Source organism: Aethina tumida, chromosome 5 (genome assembly GCF_024364675.1).
Source record: "Aethina tumida isolate Nest 87 chromosome 5, icAetTumi1.1, whole genome shotgun sequence".
NCBI lineage: Eukaryota > Metazoa > Arthropoda > Insecta > Coleoptera > Nitidulidae > Aethina > Aethina tumida.
The window spans coordinates 28237943-28250860 of record NC_065439.1 but is presented as its reverse complement, the minus strand read 5'-3'; the positions used below and the strand labels follow the sequence as shown (position 1 = coordinate 28250860).

Genomic DNA, 12918 nt, shown 5'->3' with positions numbered 1-12918 from the left:
ACGTAAGGTCTGATGTTACCCTAACCTAACCCAAACTCTCATGGCTTCTCGGAACAGTTCGTTAACTGTGTTGTTTTAGTCATGTATAAACTATTTAATGCAATTAATATTCCGATGGGGCTCCAACGGTGAACGTCAATTTCATTAGACGTGCTTACTTTTTATTACACTAACAATGATGTAATAGTTTAGATATTAACTAAAGTATTTATTCTAATCAAACGATTGGCTTTATAAATATTTATTTCTAAAATAAATATTTACCGTCCATTTCAACTGATTTAATGTTTCCAAAGCATACAAACCTAAGTATCTTTATATATTTACTGATTGTTGTGTTATAATGTGTTTCTATCAATCAATTTTGGGCCATACTGTTTATTTATAGAACTTTTACTACAATAGCTTACTTAAGTTAATACAGAGACCGACGAAAAGGTCTAAGTTTACCCCAATCTAACAGAAACTTCGGGGTTCAAGGATCGTATTAAGTTACCAACAAATTTACCAAATTAATATTCCAAGTCAGTAACACTACTCCAATTGATCTAACAAAATGTTCAATTTTAATTACATTAAAATAAAAAGAATTAATTTAAAAAGTTAAATGATTAGTGTGCCTCAACGGTAGAAAAAAACAAAATTAAAAAATCATTATTTCTAGTTTTTTTATCGTCATTGATTTCATGAAATATTAATTTGTACGTGCTTCTTTGTCCTTACCCAATAGCGTGAGAGTTTACAAACAATTCTTAAAGAAACCAAAGGTATATTTTTGTTTGACAGACAATGTATATCAAATAAATGGTAAATAATAAGTGACCATATACTCCAAGCTATGAAAGAGGCATTAAAATTAAACCTAAAGTAATAAACCTCTATTTTTGCAGACACGTTAAGCAGACAATGAATTAATATTCATAGCTGTAATTTTCAAACCTAACACCTGTACAGGCATCTAAGTAAGTATAACAAGTTTAAACCAAGTTAGAAATATTAGAGATCATTTTGAGAAGTAAACATAACTGTCTGATGAAACTTGATCAATAGACTTTAATTGGCTTGAACTTCCATTATTCGGCTTTTCCAATAACTAAGATGCTTCACACTGATTAAAATCATATTTTTTCATACCAAGTTTGAGTCATTTATTTTATTATATATTAGATTGTAATTTAATAATAATAATTATTTTATTATCAATATTTTTAATTATAAAAACAACAGTAATGAAATTTACTAGATATAAATAATACATTTTTAATTTTTTTTCTTTTATTTGATGAATGTTTCACCAGGCCCGAGTCATTTGTCATAATTTGAGAGATTACGATTGAACATTTTTTCGTTCAGAATTCTATGTATTGAGCCGATAAAAATGATGAATTGTAGCGACTAAACGACTTGTCATAAAATCAATTAGATTTCACTATACATTTGTTTCTTGACAAATATATTAATCTTTAGAATCAAATGATGTCAATCTTTAAAATCAATAATTAATATACAAATATTCAAAATAAATATTCACACATAAATTTCCTAAAACCAAAATCTAGTCGTTGGTATACACACTTTTTTTGATATGAAATCTGTAATAAAATGGCGCATTAAATTCATTCAATAATTCAGTGGCATGACGAGATTGCGTGTTATACGACAAGATCGCGTGTTATTGTTTGATTGAGTACTCAGTTCTGGCAACACAAAGATTGGAAACTTCAAGGGAATCACCTTCTTTCATATTCACATTTCGTACTTTAATATAATGTTCATACAAACAGTTTTACTGGCTTAATTATTCGCCAAAGAGGTGAACATGCCTTACGATTGTGTTAAATTATTCATCGAAACAAAGTTTGTATACCAGCCTTACAGAAATCAGACCAATATACAATATTAAATATTAATATTATATTAATTAATAAACCAATTCTGCGGACATTGATTTTATAAGGTAACATTAATTAAAACTTTTTATATAATTTATTCTGACAGCTTCGAACCTACCATTTATCAAAATTTGAAATATTATGATTAAATATAATTTAGCTCAGAATAATTCAGTATATCTGAAATTATTTATAAAACAAAAAGTAATAAATTCATGCGCTTATTCCCATTTTGAATCTGTATACAAGTTTTAATATTTATTGACGTTGTACCTGAGAACTATCTCGGATAAACGAAAATGATAAACAAGAAATATTACACAATATATCTCGTTCCCAAATGAAACGATCAACTGGTGAAACATGCGAAGGACATGTGTAGAAAACGTAACATTCTGAAATCTGTCCCCCATCATTTTATAGGTTTTCCATTCTAACCTTTCTCTGGCTATTTGTATTCAATGTTTCTGGGCTTTCGTGATCCCCCAATGTTTTCTAATTGTCTCAACTAAACATAAAAGCCTGATCGTTTACATTGTTACGGCCCCATAGACGGGATTTTGAAATTTTAAATGTTTATGGTCACTGCGATACTGTTTTTATCGACTCCTCATACTACTAATGGCTCATCCGACGTTTTGTCTTGCCATTTCATTTTTATTTTCAAGATGTAGCTTATGATATTCGGCTTGAAAGTTTTTTTATTGTGTACTTATTTGTGTTATTCGTAATAATGTAACAATTTGAAATACAGTCCAATTAGAAAACGAAAACTAATTATATTTTCCCGCAAAAAATTAACGGATATAGAAACTGAGTAACCCAATTAGGACCACATGAAAAATAGCAGCAGCCCTCCTCCATTCGGAGTTAGTAAATTAATTAGTGGGGATTTAAAAGGGTATTTTCAAAGGAATTTTCGCCAGGGTTCATTACGATTATTAATATATGTGGCCATAGTACCCAATCAGTTCTCATTGATGAACCAAAATTGACCGCAAATTTGATTCGATAAAATTGCTCGATTTGTAAGGAATAAACGATCTCCGATCCGATTCAATTTGATTCAAGTTTCAACTGTCAATTTTCTCTGAGTGGAACAGAATCCCAATTTGCGTTAAAATTTGTATCAATGCAACTTCCATCTAATGGCCTAGTTATTTCGTAATGCACCAATCTAAACTGGATCATTTGACGGAATAAAATTGTTCCGGCGCTGTAAAAATTAACGATTGGAAAAGGGGCATTTCAATTTGCGGCAAGTGCAGAATTAATTTAGAACACCGGAACACCATTACGGAAGTAATGACCCCCTGCAATTGTTAAATTGCTCGCGATGAAACAATCAACTTGTGCACCACGACCATCTTCTAATGAATTGATTTGAACTTATTTGTTAATCTCTTGGCTCTTCACTCACTTATATGTTTTTTTAAGTGGATGTGACGATGTAATTTTCTAAACTTTTGATCACGTAATAAAACTAATATCACCGAATTCCTTGGGAAATTAATAAAACATAATTTATATTGCAAGCAAATTGAAATTTTTCGACATATAGAGCACAATATACTTTAATAAAAATACATTATCGTAAAGTATTCATTGTTAATAAATTTATTTCTCTTGAAGGTTTTGAAATCTAAAATAAATTCTTCTTTTAAGCTGTGAATAAATGAATAAAATGTTACTGATCGAATTTCTACTATTGAACGGTTAATAGTTCAATAAATTACGGATTTACATGAGATTCGATTTAAAGAAAAGTGCAGTTTGATACTGTACGTCTGATATTTGAACTTCGGCGATATTTTACCACCAAGACTATAAATTATATCCAGATAACGAACGAAGTTAGTTCATGCTGGTCCGCCATTAAATATATTTTTTTAGTTTTTTCGAAGTGAGCTGCATTGGGCACTTTTTTGTAGGGTTCGCGTCACCGACATACTCGTGACTGGCGCACGCGCAATCTACGTTTCTGTGATGTCGCGGTTCCTTGTTTTTGGTTGGGGTAGGCAACGCAGAATACACAAATTTAAATTGATTTTTTCGTCATATCAAAATTGAAATTTGATTATCTTGTGACTAGAATTGAATATGTTGAATTGAAAGCAGATAATACTGATGTCAATTGAATCCAAACATGACAATTTAATATATCAAACAATTTCCCCTTCAGTGTAAATTATTCAGTTAGTTTTGATTTCGACTTTCGAATATCTAGTGCTTTCAATTAACTCGATATAAATTAGTTTCGAAATGAAGCGCATTGGACCTGATATGGCATTATATTTCCATTAATCAACTATAAATGTTTAAATTGAAATTGGTTTAAATGGTGCAAAATAAAATTGTTACTGCTCCCAAATTGTCTACTGTTTAGTAAATTAAATAATTTATTTTTGAAATTAATTAAGTAATTGGTCCTGAGAGGTGTTTTTAATTTCTTTAATTTATTTAATGCAAAATTGGATCATCATTACATGTTTCATTCACATGGACTTAAACAGATGATTGTATATGAACCGCCTTTGACATGAAACCAGTCATATAGGATTTCATATGCCATTTCGGAAATGTGGTCTTCGGCAGTTTCCAGAGGAAAATGATTATCTCTATGCCGAATATGAAATTTTTAAACCGGCGAGTTACGTTGTGGAAACAGATTGCCGCCGATGATATTTCCACCTAAACATATTCATTCTCGAGGGGACCGGGCACAAATGGAAGTTCTCCGATCGATTCCGTCTCCCTTCAAGCTCCAATCCTGGGGTTATATCGGCTTCTTAAACTCCTCACTTCAGTGTATTTACTGCAACTCCACCTACGATCCACCCAGGATATATAGCTATTAAAAGAATATTAAATCGAAAAACGGGGCTCCGTCTGATTTGATTTCGCCCTGTTGCTAGATGGGACTAGGAAAACTGGTTTATCTCAGTTTACATAGGGAACGACTTGGATTATTACTATCCTTCATGCATCATTTCCTAAGAACACAAACGAATTTGCCTTGCCCAACTCTACATATTCCTGCTGACTGTTGAATGCGAATCACAGTTTTATTATATTTTTAAACAACAATTTAAGGGGACTTAAAATTCAGGATTTCAAATTACAAGTGACTTGTCTCTTAAAAAACCAGGAGTAAAATAACAGCAGGCTAATAACAGTAAATTCTATTCAGAGCCATTCTTTCCATTATGCTTCAAATTCAAATGAGAAGGTGAAGTAAAATCTCCTATTGTTTGAGGCCGCCCAAATCTGAATTAAGGATTTAAGTGACAAGGGAAACCATCAAGAAAAGATAATTTAAACACCCTCCATCTCCAGACTAGTAATTTTTTAAGTAAAAACTTCTTTAGCCGGGATGGGCACTTTTTGGAAGGGGAAATCTTATGGGTTCGCGTCACCGACATGCTCTAGACTGGCTGACTAAAATATTGGGACGTCCCTTGATAAAATATTTTTATTTCCAGGATCAACTAGTCAATTTTTAATTGTTAAAATTAATTATGTTTTTACAATATGTATATTTATTTATTGACAGGTGATTGATAGTCTAACTAAACCGGAATGAAATTTTATTCAAGCCATAATTGCCCCAAAAATTTCTAATAATAAATAAAACAACAAAAATTTACTTTGTCAACATTTAATTTAAAAATGAAAATACGGATTAATTTCTCTAATAATAGTCCTATCCACAAGTTGAAGAACCCCGATCGATGGCCTTTACTTGATGGCCCTGGTACTTGATTTTTTCAATAAAACGTTACACTCCTTCGTTTATACAACATAAAACCAATGTGATTCTAAAAATAAATAATACTTACACATACAATCATTAAGTTTCTTTAACTTACTATTAATGCTAAAACAGCCTTTACATGCGTCATCTGCAACATCGATAGGTGTTAGTCCTTCAAAATTCTTTACAAATTTATCAGTTTCATTGAGTAACACATATATACCAGCAGAATTACCGCACCTAGCAGCAATATGTAACGGAATATCGCCATTAAATGTTTTCGCCACTGCAGCCCTACCATCTCTCTTCGTCAATAAATCAATTATTTCTATATTGGTTTTCGTTGCAGCCACGTGCAAAGGTGTATACCCATCAATATCCATAACGTTTACTTTGGCTTGAAATTTCAAAAGCAACGCAACGTACGACATTCGGCCCGTATCCACCGCATAATGCAATGCAGTAAGTCCTTCTTCGTCTACCGCATTAACATCGATTTTATTTTTAAATAGCAATTCAGCAATGTCGTAACGGTCGTATAATATGGCCAGATGTAAAAGACTTCTTTGTTTGGTGTCCACCACGTGAATGTAAGCCGCGTTCTGTATCAATAATTTGACGGTTTCCACGTTGCCTCGTGCCACCGCGACCTGCAACGGGGTCGTGCCATCGGCTGAGGCTTTGTTTACGTTTAGCTTGTACTGGAGGAGGTACCGCATTACTTCTGCGTTGTCGCAAACGTGCAGCAGTGATTCTTCTATTTTATTTTTGTGGGTCAGTGTGGCTCCTTTTGAATGCAAGTATTTAACCATGGAGGCGCTTCCGGCCCTGACGGCGTGGAATATTGGTGTCTCGTTGAACATGTCGGGTACATTTAAAGTGTTATCATGGTTTACTAACAGTTCAACAATTTCTAATGACTCTGAGGAGTCTTTGGAACACGCCAGTAGAAGTGGAGTCTGCTGTTTCTTGTTTAACAGTCTACTAACACCACCAATTGAAAGTATTTTTTTAACGCATGCTAAATTACCTACAACAAAATGTTAACAAACAAACACGAGTATTTATTTATCAGTAAACTTCTAAGTAAACATGATAAATGATAACATGATCAATGTTACGTACCTTTTGCAGCACAAATGTGTAGTAAAGTATTTCCGTTTTCATCAGTCTTATCCAAATCGATGTTGTAGAGTTTTAAATTTTCAAGCACCAAAAGCAACACACTGAAACTTTCTTTCTTTGCAGCCGCTAATGGACAAAACTCAACAATAGATTCACATTCAAAATCATCTTCGGACGCGTAGATATCGCCATACATTTTTAAGACAGATTACTCTAATTAAAATCAACTGTTATTTTTTTATCTCAATATTTTTATCATTATTGACGAAAGCATTATCAGTAACTATTCAAATAAAATAATCTAATTAAGTTAATACGATTGTTATAATATTCGAAAAGTTGTAAATATCTGTATTTATACTATAGATAGTGAAGCAGCACATTATAATATTATACTGGGTGTAATAAAAATGATTGTCATCATTTATATATGTACCAAACTTGGATAAAATTATCTCTTATCTATTGAATTTAGATTAAACTTATTCAAAATATCTGTTATCTTTATTATATGCACAAAGTCAAAGACACATTAAATAAATAATAATTAGCTAGTACTATTTAGTACCATTTTATAAGTCAAGTGACAGTTAAATTTTATTGTATTAAATTAAAAATTCATTAGCCAGTAAAAATTGAGTAAATTTAATACTTAAATTATGTCGCACAATGGAAATTAACATCGGACGAAGAATATGAAGGGGACAAGAGGAAAAAATCCAAAATAAGAAAAACGTCGTCAGTCAAGAACAAAAACTTTGACGAGGAATTGTGGAAAATCGCCTCGGGGCACAATTAAAGAGTTTTGTTGCTTTTGCCGGGGCCCTGGTCGACGTGGACAAATTGTGACGTTTCTCAACGTCGCGTTTTGCTGGTGCAATTATTAAATTTGTCATTTTAGGGAACATTCGTTACACTAATCGCGTTTTCCTGCAAATTGCCCAAGTTGCCCGTCTGGTTATTAGGAGAAATGACCATAAATTATGACGTGACGTTTCCTTCTAAATAAATCGTGTTTTTATTACTAATATTGTAAAAAATTGTAAAATTTTGGTTAATAATAATCATGTAAAACGTACGGAGAAGCTGAAACCCAACAATTTATTTACAAAGCAGTCATAAAGTGGCGAACATGATGTTGTTTGTTTTTATTGACGTTTCAGGACGCACACATGGATAGATGAAGGCGGAAATATGCTATGTCGCATTTAAATTGAAATAAACAGGTTCGGGTATGTTGTGCAGAAATCCCGGATTACACATCCTGCTGAATCTGACGTGAGAGTGACATATATCTGATTACCTGCAAATTGCCAGGAAAATCCCCAAGAAAAATACATTATCAATAATACAATAGTTGGCTACTAATTTATTGTTAATTTTAATAGATTTTCAGACACACCTGAAAATGACAATGAAGTTAAATTCGAAAAAATCAATACGAACTTTCGACATTGATTTACGGGGAGGGTAATTGATTGTGAAACTCTTTGCTACGTGCAGGAACACTTTTCATTTAATAAACTAGACTCTTGAGGAACAAACATCGGGCAATCCAATTAACTATTCTTTAATGCAATCTGAAACTTTAGGTATACGTATTGAAGGAGTGTTCAAAGGAAATACATGAAGTAGGTGAAGTTTATTGTGCGTAATATGATTTCAAGTCCCACTTTAATTACGAATACGCTAATTACAAAAAGCACAAGCGTCTATTAAGAAGTTAACAGGAAACTTTTTATCAAAGAGAAGGTTCATAATTGGAAACCCACAAAATTACTCGATCAGGATTGCTCCAACTATTGAGAATTACAACTTTCACTCTTCATAAAACACGGTACGTCCCATGTGGGTTGGTGGCAACCCATTAATGCGAACCCTCGGGTCCACGTCGACAATCCGTTGCAGTGGGTAGCGAATTCCGAGTTTACGTGTCCTGCATAGGAACTGGTCCACCAATAACTGGTAAGGACACTTGAAGGCAAATATGCAATTCCACACTCGAGATATTTCCTTTATTACGTGACGTACCACTAGGGTGAGCACTTGTCTCGTTACGATCATACACCCTCTCACAATTTTCCTTCGACGAAATGGAGAAGCACTCCACTAATGGAATTCATTATCGCGGACATGCAGACATCGGGAGACCTAGTTCTGCGGATCTCTAGGGATGAGTGTCTGCTGGTATATTTTATTTAACACACACAACGATATGACCTTTTAAACATAAATGGAATTTAAATATGTCTCTGGGCTCAAATGGAAGACACGTTTTATTATCCACCGCCGCCGCAACAAGTTAACCATTATAACGGTTTAAACGGACGGATTAAACATAAAAATGAATTTTCGTTACAACACATACATACATCTACGTGTGTGTGATGTGGATCAACGTTCAGCTCTTTGTGGGTCCAAGGTTGGGTTTCTGTTTTGGTCCGTGGTGCGTCACCAAGCACACAGTTCGGTTGAGTTATTGAATTATGGAATCCATATTGACCTTTGTACGTACGCAACCTTCAGTTCGTTAGTCGCTCCGTTGGTGAACTTAAAAGTGGAACGCGCTCATCTGGAACATTGGTACACCGAACAACACATTTTATATTCAGGGGCCCTATGGCGAACCGACTGCGATGCTGTCAGCTGTTCCACAACTGCGATCAGACGCCGTGTTTTGCCTTTAAATACGTTGAAAGTGGACGTGTAATCAAATAAACAGGCCACTGGGAACGATGTAACGTGCAGTTACGTACGTCTTTTCGGTTTAATAGGACTTCAACATTGATTTGGTGTAGTTACGAAACATATGTTGACTTCTCTTATCGACTCTTTGGAGCTTTTTCCGGAATTAATCTAATCGTAATTGGTCCTTCCAGACCTTTCAGGTTTGAAACAAAATTTCGATGGTTGGCACAAATGATGAAGTGAAAAATTGAAAAAAAAAATGTAAAAATATAAAAAAGGAAAAATGGAGAATAGAACGATAGAAAATGGAAAAATGTAAATTTTTAAAATTGGAAGTTTGAGAAAGTGGAGAATTGGAAATTTGGAAAAGTGGAGAATTGGAAAATTCAAAAGTTGGAAACGTGATAATATGAAAAATTGAAAAATGGAAAACTGCAAAAATGGAAAAATATAAAAAAGGAAAGATGAAAAAAAAATGGAAAAATGAAAAAATGGAAAAATGTAAATTTGTAAAATTTAATTGGTGTTTCCACAGATTGTAGTTTATTAGTCATATTTTTTATTTATTATTATAGTTATTTTTACTAACTAATCATTAAATTTTGGATAATTTTTTCAGTACAACACAAAATTAAACGTCAGATAACACACACCCTGTATAAAATTTGGGAGTATAACTAACGAATCCTTATAGAATAGTCCTTGCTTAACTTATGTGCCAAAAACATTAGACCATCAATCGTCAAAATTTTTGGAATAAAATATTAACTTAAATAAAAACTACTGGGTTTGATATATGGTATAGCCATTTTATTTCAATTACAAGTAAAATATATAAAGTTACAGAAATAAAACTTTGTTCAAAATAAATTATAAAAATAGTTCAAGTCAAGTTATAATTGCCACAAAAATTTGAAACCAATACCATTTTCTGTTCTCCATAAACTTCTAATTAATAAGTTAGGTGAATCACCTTGTATCTATGCTAGTTGCACCTTTTAATCACAAAGTTTCTTTCCTTGTTATTAAACTCTGTAAAGACGTTTTCTCATTAATTTGAAAGTTCCCATTGGTTGGTATTAAGTGGTTATGTTATATTTCCTGAAATTTATAATCCTCACTAACTCTCACATTTGTAGGAGTGTTATCAAAGTTATCCCAGAAAAACTACTGCTATATGGGATAAGAAACCTCTTTTTATTCGTTCAATTCGCATAATGAAATCCATAAAAAGTAGTTCACATTCCCACAACTAATAAATTCATAGGCATAACATCCACGCCATGCGTGTCGGGTTCTCTAATGATTATAAATTATTTTTACAATATTTTCACGTGAGGCGCAGTATCTAATCGATATGACACACATTACACGTAACATTGCAATTTTTCTAAACGGTATCCCCGCACAATATTTACATATAAAACGAATTTTGTTAACCAACCATTGTTATTGCTGGAATACAAATTATTTTACTGATGTACGTTTTACTTTATTTGTTGTTCGTTCATTTAAATCGAGTGTTTAATGCACGCACAAATAAAATATAAATAAAATGTAAGTAAACAAATAACAAACGTCGAAACAAACAGCAATTTGAATTTGCTTGAATTGGGTATGAATCGATGAAACATTAACGATTTGCCATGTACCAAAAACAGCAACTAGGTCAACATGCAACAAAAGGATGTGAAATATTAACAATATTTTGTTTTTGGAAAGCATAAAAAACAAGTTTTAGGTTAATGAATTCATTAGCACTGTTATTACACGTTAGAACAACCTACACGAATAGTTTAATTTAATATTATATGTTTGAATGTGAACTGAGTTAACTCTCAAACAGTTTACAACTCAAATAATAATAATTTAATACTATCAAATGATAATAATTTAATACAAAGATAATCTTTGTCGCAGTACATTAATTATTTGAATAACGTTGATTAGCATTTCCAAAATTGTAACCGCACAAGGTTTCGTACTAGTTGGGCGATTTAATTTTCTGGGCTGCTGAAACTGAAAGCGTAACAATGAACTACAAAATCCTAAAGACAAGTTGCAAAAAATTAATGGAATTAGTTTCGTAATTTATTCTAAGTTGAAACAAAGAAAATTCGTGAAACAGATAAACCGTTTAAAAGTTTGAAGAGAATGCTTAAATTAGATTGATAAAAACTCATTAAATTTAATTTCGATATGAATATTAACGACGTTAGATAATGGAAACGCTGATTTCTTTTTTCTAATGAACTGAAATGTTATGCCAAATTTCGTCTTGAAACAAAGAAATGCCTGAAATTGTGTGTCCTCCAATTTCTGTTCTAATTATCAGGTTCCAGAGAGAAGGTGAAAAGTATTGATTGCGGATTAAAATTGTAGACATTTCAACCTAAATTTAAACTTAATGTTTAGATATGTGGTAGATATCATCTGATTGGAATGTTCATGAATTTTTATTGATCATTCTTCGATTTTATAAAGATGTTCGAGTAAGACTCGAAATTACAATTATTGAACGTTTTTACCTTGTTTATAGTTGTTTTTAATAAAGTATTTTGTATATTCCTTGAAATCTGCCTTTTTCAATGTTCTTAATCATTTTTAGACATGTCAATACTGTAAAATGTAAGTAAAAATAATAGCAAATAGTTCGTATCTAGGTTCCTTCAGCATCCATAAAATGCCGCCTTTTATCGAAAATCAAGGCGTGTGTGTGTGCTCCTGCACATTGACGGTGTCAAAAGTTGGAGAACTTTCGCCGCAGGGGGAAACGTGCCGACCGGGCAGTGTCGCCGTGTTTTCGAACGCGGCGCCGCAGGAATTTCATGCGCTGAAAATATTACTGAACACCTGCAAGATCATATCCTGCAAGAAGATCCGCTTGTAAAGCGGTGAGATATACACGTCCACTTTCTGCATCAATTGTTCGGTAGTGTTTTCGATTCCAGGCTGTCGGAACAGTTGTAAAGTTTTATAACATTTCCTGCAGCACATTGTCCGGGCAGCGCCGTTGTTTATTTAAGAGGAAGAGCATAAATGTTCCTTTCACAGGAACTTGATCTGTCGAGACTTTTGTTATATTATGTACGGTTTTTATGTGGATGTAAAGAAAGAGGTTGTTAAGAATCCTCTTCTTTCGGAGTCAATCATCATTCGGTGGGGTGTTGATATTGAATAATCAGAAACCGATTGTAAGCAGACGCCTTTTATATTTTCCTTTTCGTAGGAAGTCAATAATTTTTATTACTTCTCCCCCAAATTCATTATTTGTGGGAAAAGTGTAAACCTGGTGGGACGACATAATTGCAGTTTTCTGTAACCAACGAAAGCTACAAACCTACAAACTTCTTAAATATCACTGACCAAATTTTTATCTGGTCATTATCAACAAAAATAGATAAATGATATTCAATAAAAACTGAAAATGACTAAAAAATTATGAATTATTATAGTGAC

At 32.8% G+C, this 12918-nt stretch overlaps 2 protein-coding genes across 2 annotated transcripts in view; both read right to left on the bottom strand.

The window, feature by feature from the left end:
- Positions 1-12918, bottom strand: part of LOC109609621 (rap guanine nucleotide exchange factor 4) — a 71895-nt gene that overhangs the window by 52593 nt on the left and 6384 nt on the right. The gene's annotated exons all lie outside the window — the stretch shown is intronic.
- On the bottom strand, positions 5541-7086 carry LOC109609554 (putative ankyrin repeat protein RF_0381). Its single transcript, XM_020026237.2, has 3 exons — positions 6772-7086; positions 5762-6676; positions 5541-5710 (listed from the first exon to the last, which is right to left on the bottom strand). Exons 1-3 carry the CDS (start codon positions 6965-6967, stop codon positions 5685-5687), a joined length of 1137 nt encoding a protein of 378 aa, XP_019881796.2. The 5' UTR covers positions 6968-7086; the 3' UTR covers positions 5541-5684.